Source organism: Macaca mulatta, chromosome 3 (genome assembly GCF_049350105.2).
Source record: "Macaca mulatta isolate MMU2019108-1 chromosome 3, T2T-MMU8v2.0, whole genome shotgun sequence".
Lineage (NCBI taxonomy): Eukaryota > Metazoa > Chordata > Mammalia > Primates > Cercopithecidae > Macaca > Macaca mulatta.
In genome coordinates this window covers 96,785,342-96,798,049 of record NC_133408.1, presented here as the reverse complement: position 1 = coordinate 96,798,049, position 12,708 = coordinate 96,785,342, and the positions used below count along the sequence as shown (strand labels likewise).

At 36.0% G+C, this 12,708-nt stretch overlaps 1 protein-coding gene across 2 annotated transcripts in view; it reads left to right on the top strand.

Moving 5' to 3' along the window:
• The window catches only part of ITPRID1 (ITPR interacting domain containing 1), a 134,781-nt gene that overhangs the window by 66,886 nt on the left and 55,187 nt on the right, over window positions 1-12,708 (top strand). For both annotated transcript variants that reach the window (XM_015133759.3, XM_077996953.1), the window contains 2 exons: window positions 2,474-3,045; window positions 7,763-7,820. In XM_015133759.3, coding sequence (XP_014989245.3) covers window positions 2,474-3,045; window positions 7,763-7,820 — 630 coding nt within the window. The remainder of the gene's footprint in view (window positions 1-2,473; window positions 3,046-7,762; window positions 7,821-12,708) is intronic.

Below are 12,708 nucleotides of genomic sequence, written 5' to 3'. Positions count from 1 at the left end.
ATATTTCTTCAGCTGGTGATCAATGTAATCGTATAATCCTTTTCTCTAGGACATTACCAAGGATGTTCTTGGGGGTGTCTGTACTGTGCTCAAACAGTTTGGGGGAAAGATGCTTTGCAGCTCAATAGGTTTATTTACTGCAGGATTGATTTAATATGCTAAGGTGCACTTTCAGTCTCCTAGATGGGATGCAGTGCAGCATTTCAAAACCACTTAAATACAAAAGACCTCTTGGAGAAGCATTGAGGAAGACCTTCCCACATAAATACAAAAGGCATCTTGGAGAAGCATTGAGGAAGACCTTGTCTATAGTACAGAGTTTGAGGAATTCCAGAGGGGGGAACTGACAAAATTCTGATTATCAAATAAATTATTTTAAATAAATAAATTCACTAAGAGGAAAGTCATGAAAGACAAAGTGTTTTTCTCAAGCAATGATCTGGAAGAGGGACTTTACTTGGAGTTCTCATTTTAGCTCCTGTTTCTCCCATTTTCATATGGGTAAAATGGTCCCAAACTTCAGGAATGATATTTTCTTTTAAATGAGTATGTAAAGCCGAAGGTGTTGAAATGCAGTATTTCTTTACTTTTTAGACACAATTAATGTTGTTCTTTGTATCTCCTCTTGCAAGCAGCACAGAGATGCAAATTCTTTGATCATTCCTTTATTTCAGGAGAACAATGTCATTTACCAATATTTGAATAGCATTTGAGCTGCTATGAAGTAAATATTTCACAAAAGAAATTGAGATATGGATTACAGATAAATTAGGAGTTGGTCCCTGATTCTGTGATCTCTGGTGCACTCTTATTTCTACAACATAACCTTTGATTCAGGGAAAAAGAGAAGGTCAAATATAAAACAACCAATAATAAAGCTACTTGGCAGATAGAATGGAAAATTGTATCTCATTCAAAGTCAACACAAACGTTTAAACTTGGGAAATGAGAATCAATTAGTCCGTTGTTCAATTTACCCAAAGGCAAAAATAAAAGAAAACACTTATCTGACGCTTCAGACTATTGTGTTCTCTGAATTGACTTAGCCAATTAAATTGGTAGGTTTTTGTCTTAGTCTAAATATAAAAACCCACCATGGATGGATGTAAAGCAATCATAAAAGTTGAATTATCATTCAATTGTACCCTCTGGATCACAAAAGAGATTTAGTTTCAACTACAGCTTCATGTAATCAGAATTATCCTAAAACATACGAACCCCACAGTTCCTATAGGTCTTGGAAAAATATCACAGTCCTCTGGGAGAAATCTGTCACTTCTTTTTGGAGTAGAAGGATGATTAGTCAATACTTCTTTTAGGTAAAAGAAACAGGTAGGCACTGGCTCATGAGAGTCAGGGACATTGCTGTGATGGTGCAAACACAACAAAAGACAACATCCTTGCCTACCTATGTGGTCCTTGACCTTCGCTGAGTTATGCAACCTTACATGCTATCACTGTGATTAAGAGGAGGCTGGGTAATAAAAACAAAATATTCCATTTGTATTACAATGGTTTTATTATCTTGAGATACCAAAAATATTTTCCATGTTATTTTTTTTTCAAACTAGCAATATGTTCTCACTTTAGCCCTGCTGCATTAGGTCTCTTCCACATGCTAATTAAGTCAATACTGTACTTGCATATGGCCCAGATCATCCAGAAAGGCTTAACAAGTTGACGAGCTGGTTTGTTTTGAAGGGCAAATGGGTTTTTACATTAATGACTATCTTCTCTGGAAAGACTGAGGAGAATATATTCCCTTCCTAAGTCTTGCTCATTTATAATCATTATTTTAACAACTGATACTTACATGGCATTGTGTCTTCACAGTTTTGCTTTAGTGACCATGACAGATGTGAAAAATACATGAGAGATGAAAAGACTGGCCATTTACTATGTGCCTGGCATGGCTCTAGCACTGTTTAGCTCTTAGTTATTTTATTCTGAGCTCAAACATCCAGTGAATGGTTGACCTGGGATTTGGATCCAGGCCTTCCAACTCTATATGCCATGATCTTTCCACACTCTCAGGTGACAGTTTGGATAGGGATGATGTAAGTGATGGTAGGAATATACATCACATAGAGTCATGGAGGAATATTCAGGTAGCCTCATGTTGATAGCACTGGGTTCACTCTTTAATATATGTTAGTATACAGATTCACCAATGCCTACAGTTTTTAATACCTAACACATAAAAACTATAGGCATATATGAATCTATATAATTATGTGTCTTCAACTAAATATAAAAGCTGTTCACTTTCCCCACAACACAGCAAAATCTTATTGCGTAGGGAAATCATCTCCATAATAGTAATGGCATATACTGAGAAAAACTTCAGTTTCAAGAGCCTAATGTCCTTCCTATCTTGAAAATTTCATTTTAACTGAGTCTTCAGTTTTTACTACATGAATAGTTTCAGCAAAAAGACCCAGTCTAAAACTTTCTTGTTTCTTGTGTTGTGCAGGCCGTTTCCGACAGCTGGAAATCCTGGACCGTGTGACCCATGCCTTCTCATCTTTGCTGAATGATGTCAGCATCCTGCCAAACAGAGCTGAAGAGAAAGCTGGAGGAGAGAGTGTGCAAAGAACCTCAGTGAGTGCCACCAAAGAGCATCGAAGAAGGATGGGTAAACTTATAAGGAGAGCTTCAAAACAGAACATCAGGAGGGATTGTTACCCGGAGGAATCAGAGTCCTTCAAGATGAAAGATGAAGTTTTTATCCCCTTTACAAAACCATGGGAGTGTGGAGCAGAGCTAGCAGCAACCTCAATCAAGCACAAGCAAAATCATTTGTCTCTGTCAGTAGAACATCAGTCTCTCCAAGCCTGTGATGATTTGGTACCTTATCCTCCCCACGATCTTCTGGGCAAGCAATGGCCTTGCTCATCTATGCCAGCCAAGCAGATTGCTCCTTCCTGTGTGTCTGAGGGGTCAGTCAAGGGCAAAACTCAGAAGGAGAACTTATTTCAGACTAACAAGCTCAAGTGCTTCTCTCGTCTTGCGGGTAAAGGACCAGACTCGTTTGAAATGGAAGAGGTCAGTGTTGCACCAACGTGCCCAACCTCCTAAGGGAAATAACCTTCACTATGGCACCCTTGTTTTCCAGACTTCATTTCACCACTTCATGTTTTAATCCCTCAGCATTACATCTTAGTGTTCTGAGTCAGTTTAGTGATTTAAAGTCATTCTAGTTGCTTTTGTTGGAAATAAACTAGTAGGAAACCAGCCTTTGCTTGCTCCAATGTCTTTCCTTTTTCTTGCTCACAGTTGAATCCATAGGTCATTTCTGACTTTGCTTTTGCTTAATTGTTTTATGTACCTGTATGTGTGCTTTTTATCTACTCTCTAACTTTTCATGTTTTATCTTCTTCAAGGATCAGTTCAACTACTTCCCACTCAGTGAAACTTACCTTGACCACTTCTTCTCTGTGTTCTCATGGCTTTAGCAGTGTGAGCTCGTTATGTCAGAGATTGAGTGTGTGTCAGTGCTGTCTCCCCAAAAAACTCTCAGCTCCTTTAGGGCCGGGGATGTGTGTTGGAAATAATTTCCCCCACAATGCCTAACACAGGGCCTCAGACAAAGCAGTATGGACTTGGGTATGGTCTTGATTTTAGGGTGTTAGTATGATGTTTATTTGTTTGCTTTGGGATGTATTGATTTTCACATAGCTTGACCTTCATTTCACACACGTTTTTTGCTCATCCTTCCCTACCTTCATTCATTTACACTAGTTTTTATCTTCACTTAGATGACATTCTCACTTGTACATCTCAGAGTTGTTTCCCCCCACAAAAAAAATACATATACATGTCTGCTTATCTGTCTATTCATAATGGCAGCTAGGATTGGGAGTTAACTTGTTGTTAACTCTGTTATTTAGTATAATTACAAATAAGTCGTTACAAAGGAGGAACAAAGCTTTTCTCTCCTTTCATCTAAATTATCTAAAAGTAGGGCAGGATATTTACAAGCCAATTCCAAAGTGGGCTTACTTCTCTGTTGAGCCCTCTATGTGCCAGGCACAGAAACGGTAACAGAATCTGCCTTGAAAAGGGAGCTACAGAGAAGTGGCAGGGATGGGCACTGACACCATAAGATGGTAGGCACAGAGACAGCACTACTGATACATCACTACACAGACATATTGTCGGGTATTCCAGGAGCAAGTAAAGGCATTCTTAGCCAGCCTGGGGCTGAGAGGATAAAGAAATTTATAGAAAGTAAGGCTTAATCACAATTTAAAATTGTGATTAAGAAGAATAGGATGGAGTCAGGTGAATATGCCTATTGGCATAGCTGCATCCCACAAAGATATAAAAATTATTTTAAAATAAGTAGATGTCAAGGTTCCTAATATCTATGTATGTGTATGTATGTTTGTGCACATATATGCCTTGTATAAAAATTAAAGAACCTTAAAATGTTAAACTGAATTTAAGTAGTAGCATTAAAATGAATAACGATAATAAAAAGAGGAAAAGAAATACCTTTGGTCAAATGCCCTGATTTGAGGATAAACTGAGAAGGCACTAAAAAAAGAATTTTTTAAAACTTAATCTTGCAAAGATTATTTAATTACCAAGCCAATAGTTAAATTACTTTAAAGAATGTCAAGTCGGCCAGGAGCTGTGGCTCACGCCTGTAATACCAACAGTTTGGGAGGCAGAGGCAGGTGGATCACCTAAGGTCAGGAATTTGAGACCAGCCTGGCCAACCTGGTGAAACCCTATCTCTACCAAAAATACAAAAACAAAAACTAGGTGGGCATGGTGGAGGGTGCCTGTAATTCCAGTTACTCGGGAGGCTGAGGCAGGAGAATCACTTGAACCTGGGAAGCGGAGGTTGCAGTGAGCTGAGATGGCAACACTGCACTCCAGCCTCGACAAGAGTGAAACTCTGTCTCAAAAAAATAAAAATAAAAATAAAAAATAAATAAAAGGTAAAAGAATGTCAAGTCAACCTGCTATTAGCTAGGATCCAAACAAAAAGTGTCACCAGACTCCAACCCATTGTCAAGCCTCATCAGACTCTATTGTCCCTGAAGGTTCTTCTGCTTCAAACTAGACTGATTTAGAGAAAAATAATATTTCTAGTATGCCATTGAAATTTCAGAGGAAAGGAATAGACAAACATCAAATTTATCAAATTTGATAAATTTTATATAAATAAATAAGAAAAGAATGTTAGTCCTTGATTGGTATACTTTCAAGAATTTTTAACTTACGATTATTCAATAAAATACTACATATTAGTATATATTTGGGAAGAGAGTAGAAACAACTCAACACCAAAATAAAGAAAGCAAATTCACATGTTTCTTTGGCACGTAGTAGGTACTTAGTAAATATTTGTTAATTGAGTAAACATCCAAAGAATTTGACAATATTGATTTAATGTAAGGATGGCTTTCATAGGAAAACAAAATATTCTGTCAAATTTCACAGCCATCTTGGTGTTTTTATGTTCTAAGATTTGTGTGTGTGAGAGACTGTGTGTGTATGTAAGGCAGAGATAGTCCTAAAAATGATAAAAAAGAAACACACTACTTGAATTTCATTTTTAATAAAAAGTGCATATAAAATATTACATTCTCACTGGGGAAAAAATACTTGTTTCACTCAATACCAGTGCATGAGTAAATGAAGCTTGGGTAGATTGTATCTTAAACAGAAACCAATGCCAGATTTAATATTTATTTTTCAATGTCAAATTTTAAAATCCAATTATAAGAAATGAAAAATATGTGTGAAATTGGCAGATTTTCATGGCATTTAAAACAAGAGCCAATGTACTTAAATATCTAGCTATCAGAATTTCAAGTACGATTGGCCAAATTTTGCCTCCAGATCAACCAATGATGCTTTCCCTAAAGTTGTACTCAGAGCTGAATTTGGCAATGTTTGTCTCACTTCTCAAAAGTATAATTTCAACAAAATTGTGCATAGATTTTTTAATGGAAAAATCAACATTTTTTTGTTTAATTTTACTTAGTAAAATTAAGTCAGCCCCTCTCTTTTTAAATTCCCAGATACATTAAGTGAATTTGATACTTGTAAAATTTGTGCAATGTAAACTCAAGGTAGGATGCTTCTTCATATTCATAAGAAATAATTTTTAGCTTTCCCTCCTGTTTGCATATAAGCATCCTATTCTCTAGAAGTCACATGTGAGAACATTAATCATATTATTAAACAATCCCAGTCAACATCTTGATTAGGTGGGGAATATTTCAAAAGCTATAACTATTTCTTTATTTTATTTTGTATTAATTAATAAGTTTGGCTCAGGTGGCATAACCCAGGAATACACATGGCTTTCATTTGAAATGAATGGGGCTTTTCCTTTTTTTTTCAAAAGACAAACATGTGCTTCACATTGCCCTAAGTGGATTTTTCTCCATGATAATGGTCATAGCCAAAACTTTTTATTACATTTGAAAACGCATATGACACTCACTGATTTGAGTTACCAACACTAGTGAAAATAATGCTAAGAGTATGTCTAATAGATTACAAGTATAAAGTAACTTATTTGAAAAAAAGATATGAAGGATTAAAAAGAGAGATTAAAAATTTTTTCTTATTACAGTTGCATTATATCCTCATGGTCTCCAGTCTATTCCTGGGTTAGAGTCATTTTTGGCCATATGTACCACAGTGTTTAAAATGTTTATGTTCTTTGATTCAGCTTTCAGTATTCAAATATCAATTCCAAATAAGTAATATGACATGTAGATACAGATTTATGAACAAGAATATTCACCTCATCATTATTTCTAATTGCAAAATTTAGAAAACATTTCAAGAGTGGGAGAATTGTTAAGTAAACTAATGTACTTCCTGAGAACAGCCTCTTGTCCTGTCATTAAATATGTTTTCAGAGAAATTTTATGATGTGGAATAAAAATTCCTGCTTCAAATTTTTGAGCGAAAAATTTCACTACATGACAATATTCAGAATAAATGTATATAAAAGAAAACTTTCAAAGAAATACTCCAAAATGTTTTTGGAGTAACAGTAACTGTTTTCTTATCTTCTTTTTATTTTTTGGAGAGATTTTTTTTGCCCAGGCTGGTTTTAACCACCTGGCTTCAAGTGATTCTCCCACCTTGACCTCCCAAATTGTTGAGATTACAGGCATGAGCTATCAAGCCCAGCCCTGTTTTTTGTACCTTCTTTTTCTATGTATCATGTTTCTATAATTAGCTGTATTGCTATTTTAGAAGTAATATGCATTATTTTGTTTAATGATAACTTTATTTTCATCAATACAGAAATATTCATTAATTTCTTTAAAAATTTCAAAAATAAATTTTGTTCTAGCAATTTGGAAACTAAAATTTTAAAAAATGTCTAAGCATTATATAGCAACTAAATTTTCTGAATTACTTTCCATAAATTTATCAAGCCCTAATTAGCTTTCTCCAAATACACTTAAAGTTCTTTGGAAGGCAAAAACAATCTAGAATAGAAATATTATTATTTAAATGTCTTTCAAATGTACAACTTCCAGAAGCATTGATCAACCCATCCAGATGTGATCTTCCCCTTTCCTCAACTTCTTTAATTCTTTGAATCTTTATCACGGGTACCTTGTCCCTGCTACCTCCTCCCAGCAGACTGTAAGTTATTTCAGTTCAGGATCTCATGTTTATCCCTCTTATCAGTTGCCAGTCTCATTACATATTGATTAAAATAAGTGAATTTATTTGACAAAATTTCTAATGACATTGATGCATTTTGATATCTTAGGTCCAGAGCTTTGAAGAAGAGACTGGTAATCCTCTTGACATGACTTCAGGAACTGTAGGTAAGAATTCATCAAGGTGTGTGATCTCATTAGTGGTCTTTCAGAACGTAAATAACTGGTATTTACATTTCTTAACGTGTACAGAGTTTAAATTACCTGTAGAAGATACTCTACATTCATGCATCTTCTGAGATATTAAAAGCCTACTGGTAGGCCAGGCGTGGTGGGTCATGCCTGTAATCTCAGCACTTTGGAGGCCGAGACGTGGGAATCGCCTGAGGTCGGGAGTTCAAGGCCAGCCTGGCCAACATGGCAAAACCCCACCTCTACTAAAAATACAAAAAAATTAGCTGGCACAGTGGTGTGCACCTGTAATCCCAGCTATTTGAGAGGCTGAGGCCGGAGAATTGCTTGAACCCGGGAGACGGAGGTTGCAGTGAGCTGAAATCATACCACTGCACTCTAGCCTGGGCAACAAGAGCAAAACTCCATCTCAAAAAACAAAACAAAACAAAACAAAAAACTACTGGCAATGCAAATGTACATGTAAATTTTAAAAGACCACAGAAACATTCAATATCCCTGGGGCTAATGGTATGTGTGGCTTGTCTGACACTAACTCTATACGATCTGACTACCATAGTGGAATGAATTTCATGTGACTGAGCCTGACTGTGGGGAGGCGGGTACTTTTTCACTCCTTCCACCAACTGCTTCATAGTGTACACACCGTTTCATTTAACTGGGTCTCAGTTTTTCCATCTGAAATAAAGAAATAAGTGCAGATAATTTTAAGTTCTCTGTTAGCCCTTGCATTCTGCATTTTGTATAATCTTAATGTTAAACTCTCAGTGGACAGAGGTTCCCTAGATGTAGCTCTGCAAGTTTTCTCTCAGAATGATGCTTTAACATCCTAAACAAGAGAGAAGGAAACCCTTCTCTATTCCTGGTTTTTATTCCCCCATTCAGTTGTCACTGTGATTCAGCATTTCCATGGCCCTATAAGGCAGTTAGAAGTAGGCACAATTAGTCCAGCAAAATACAGCAGACGAAGCTCATGCATTTCCTGGAAGAAAATATGCAAATTTTTAATTTAATTTAGTGCTGTGTCAAACACATCTTTTTCATTACAAAGTGTATGTATGGGCCTCATTTTGCTAAATGCTGTTTAGAAATTATGCATTAGTAATTATAGGGTCCTGCTGATTACATAAATTGTTATCCTGCTCTTCGAAGTAATTACCACATAACCTGCATTGAGGCTTATAAGACAAAAATAAGCATCTGTTTTCCATCTAATTGAATGCTTCTCAATGAAGCTGGAGGTCCCCTTGCCAACAGGAATTGCCTTCTTTGACATTGTATTAAGAGGTCAATTAATACCATGTAAGTCGCCCCAATCATTCCAAAAAATTATTTGGGAAGTTAGACAAAAATTACTAATCTACATTTCATCTCGAATTGAGAGAGCAAAGTAAGGTAGGTGAAGGAGAGCCTAATGGATAAAATCTGAATTATAGTACAGCAAATGTGATTTTGTTACTTTCGAAAATAGTGTTGTTAACCAAAACAAACATAAGACTCAGAATAAATATGTAAAATTCGTTCAATTAATGGGAAAAGGAAATTATCATGTGTATGTGATAACTGTATGTGTAATCACTTTGAGATATTGTATACACGCATTTTTTTTCTCAAAGTATAAAACAATTACTTCATTTTAAAGATGAAAGCACATGGACTATTTTGACCAAAATATTATAGCAGTAGTGATGCTGTGCTAGTTTCAGCACCACTCACTCAGCTGCTTCCCGGCTCTTGAGATATTTCCTCTCGGAACATTCCCTCTGCGAACGCAGCCCGTATGTTGTGCGAAGCCCAAGTGACATGAGGATGCCACGCGTGGACTCTCTGGTGGACAGTGCTGCATGAGCTCCATATGAATACCATCTTTGATGTCCGGCCCCAACTTTCAGATGACTCTAGCCCAGGTGCCATCTGATGCAACTACATGAGAGAATCCAAGAGAAAGCCACACTGAGCTGGCCAGCCCACAGAATCAGGAGATAGCAAATTGTTGTTTTAAACACATAGGTGAAGGTACATGATGAACTCTTCAAATACCTTTAAAATGTGTTAAAAACCAGTAATAAGACTGCATAGTAGCAGAAAGATTATATTTAAGCATTTCCTAATTGAATGTGAACAAATTGACTTTATATAGAAAATTGGGACCCAAGGCCACAAATATACTATCCTCCCTGAGTCCCCTAAAAATAAAATGTCACTTAAATGACAGGGGAATATAAGGAAAAAAGGAAATATGTAATAGTGCTATTTAAAAGGAAGAAGAGGAGGAGAAGTCTATCATTCATATTCTATAAGACTAGGACTTTGTGTGGGATTTATTGTGGACGAAGTTGCAGACAATTCTAGGTAAAGAGCCCACCTAAGGATTAAAAAGGTGAGTCTACTGCAGGACTATACTAACATGATAAGGTAAAAATTTCCAAGAGAATCTCACTTAGTTATCAACTTGGATAAGATATGCCTTCCCTGCCACCTTATAAAATCATCAAACCAAGCAAAATTATAAGATTTAGCAGTTCAAAAATCAGAAGTTATTCAGAATAAATGTCCACTAAAAAATGATTACAAAGAAACATGACAAATCATCAGGAATTACTATTCTCAGTGAGTTGTATGAGGACATGGCATCTATGTAAGAGAAGCATCTCCAATGAGTAGATTCCTTTCAGATAAAACATACAAAGCTTGATTCTGTTTCTGATGCTAAGTAATTCCTAATGAGCCAACCCTCCCACAGAGAATAATCATAAACTCTGGACAAAATATTTTTAAAACTCCTACATAAAGGCACTGAAGAGTGACCAAAAGTGAACAGAGAGTGGAGGGGGTTTCAACACATAGAAGGAAGGAATGGCACTGGGTGAGTGTCCTGTTTTTTAAAAGCTTTTTAGCTTCAGGGAAGGCTGCAGTTGACACTGTCCTAAAACTCTAATAGAAAGTAGCAGTATTGGCCGCGTACAGTGGCTCATGCCTGTAATTCCAGCACTTTGGGAGGCTGAGGTGAGTGGATCACTAGAGGTCAGGATTTCTATACCAGCCTGGCCAAATGGTGAAACTCTGTCTCTACTAAAAATACAAAAATTAGCCAGGCATGGTGGTGGGTGCCTGTAATTCCAGCTACTGGAGGCTGAGGCAGGAGAATTGCTTGAACCTGGGAGGCAGAGGTTGTGGTGAGCCTTGATTGTGTCAGCTGCACTCCAGCCTGGGCAACAGAGTGATACTCTGTCTCAAAAAAAATAAAACAAAAAGTAGCAGTCTTACTAGTTAAAAAAAAAAATCAGAATATAAAATTTGAGGAAATGATAATAGCTGAAAAGAGAAGGGGGAAAATCACAGAAAGGAGAGAACCAAGGAGGAAAATCTTCAAATTCTAGGAATTAAATCTTTTCAAATCTCTAGCCAATTGTTGAACCAAACACACATGGAAAGGACTTAAAGAATCTGTTAAGACTAAAAGATGTGAACTGAGATTTTCATTTGGAGTTTGATTCCAGACAAGTTCCTTGCCTCCTTAAACAACATACCATTCACAATATTCAGGAACAATAAAATTATACTAGACACATGAAGAAATGAGAAAATATAACTCATATGCAAGAAAAATGGCAATTAATGAAGACAAACCATGAGAAAGCCCAGATGTTCTAATCAGCAGATAGGGAGATTATTATAATTATGCTGAAGGATATAGAGGAAAATATGCTCACAATGAATGAAAAGATAGAAAATCTAAAAAAATAGAATTATAATAAATAATAAAATGGAAATTCTGTAAATAAAAACTATAATTTCTGAAATTCAATATTCATTTAACATTACATCAGAAACAATGAAAGAAAGACTTGGTGGATTTTAATATATCTATAGACATTATCCAACAATCTGAAGATCAGGAAAAAGATTTGAAAATTATAGAAAATACTTATCTGAGTTTCAGAAGCCTGTGAAGCAATATCAAAGGTCAAATATACATGTAGTTGCAGTCTGAGAAGGAAAGGACAGAGAAAACTGTACAGGAAAAAAATATTTAGAGAAATAATGGTGGGAAATCTTCTAATTTTGCTCAAAGATTTACATTTACAGATTCAAAAAGCCAGCAAACTCTAAGTGGGATAATTACAAAGAAATTACAAAGAAAACTACACCTAAATAATACTAGGATCAAACTGATAGAAATCAAACATTAAAGAAAATGTTTAAAGCAGGCACACAAAAATGACATATTGAATACAGGGGAATAAAGATTTGAATGACAGAAGATTTCTCATTAAAAACAATAGAGACCAGAAGACAGTAACTATGAGCCAGAAATCTACATGCAACAAAAATATCCTTCAAAAATAAAGATAAAATTTCAGACAAACAAACAAAAATAACTCATCACCAGTACCCATGTACTGTAAGCATTGCTAAAGGAAGTTCTTTAAGCATTGCTAAAGGGCAGGGTATCGTGGTGTTGTATACCATAGGTTGATGTTATACTTGACAATTTATAGCATACAGGATGGGGGAATTGGTAAATGAACAAAGATACCTACAAGATTTCTACATTTTACATGAAGTGGTACAATATAACTTTAAGTAGACTGAAAAAATAAGGATGTAAAAGAGACAAAAAATGAGAGGTATAGCAAAATGCTAATAAAAATTTATATACGTGTGTGTGTGTGTGTGTGTGTATATATATATACAGTTTGTTTTTTGAGATGGGGATCTCACTCTGTAGCCCAGGTTGAAGTGCAGTGGTACAATCCTAAATCACTGCAACCTTGAACTCCTAGTGTCAAGAGACCCTCCTGCCTCAGCCTACCAAGTAGCTGGGATCATAGGCGCATGCCACTATGCCCAGCTACTTTTT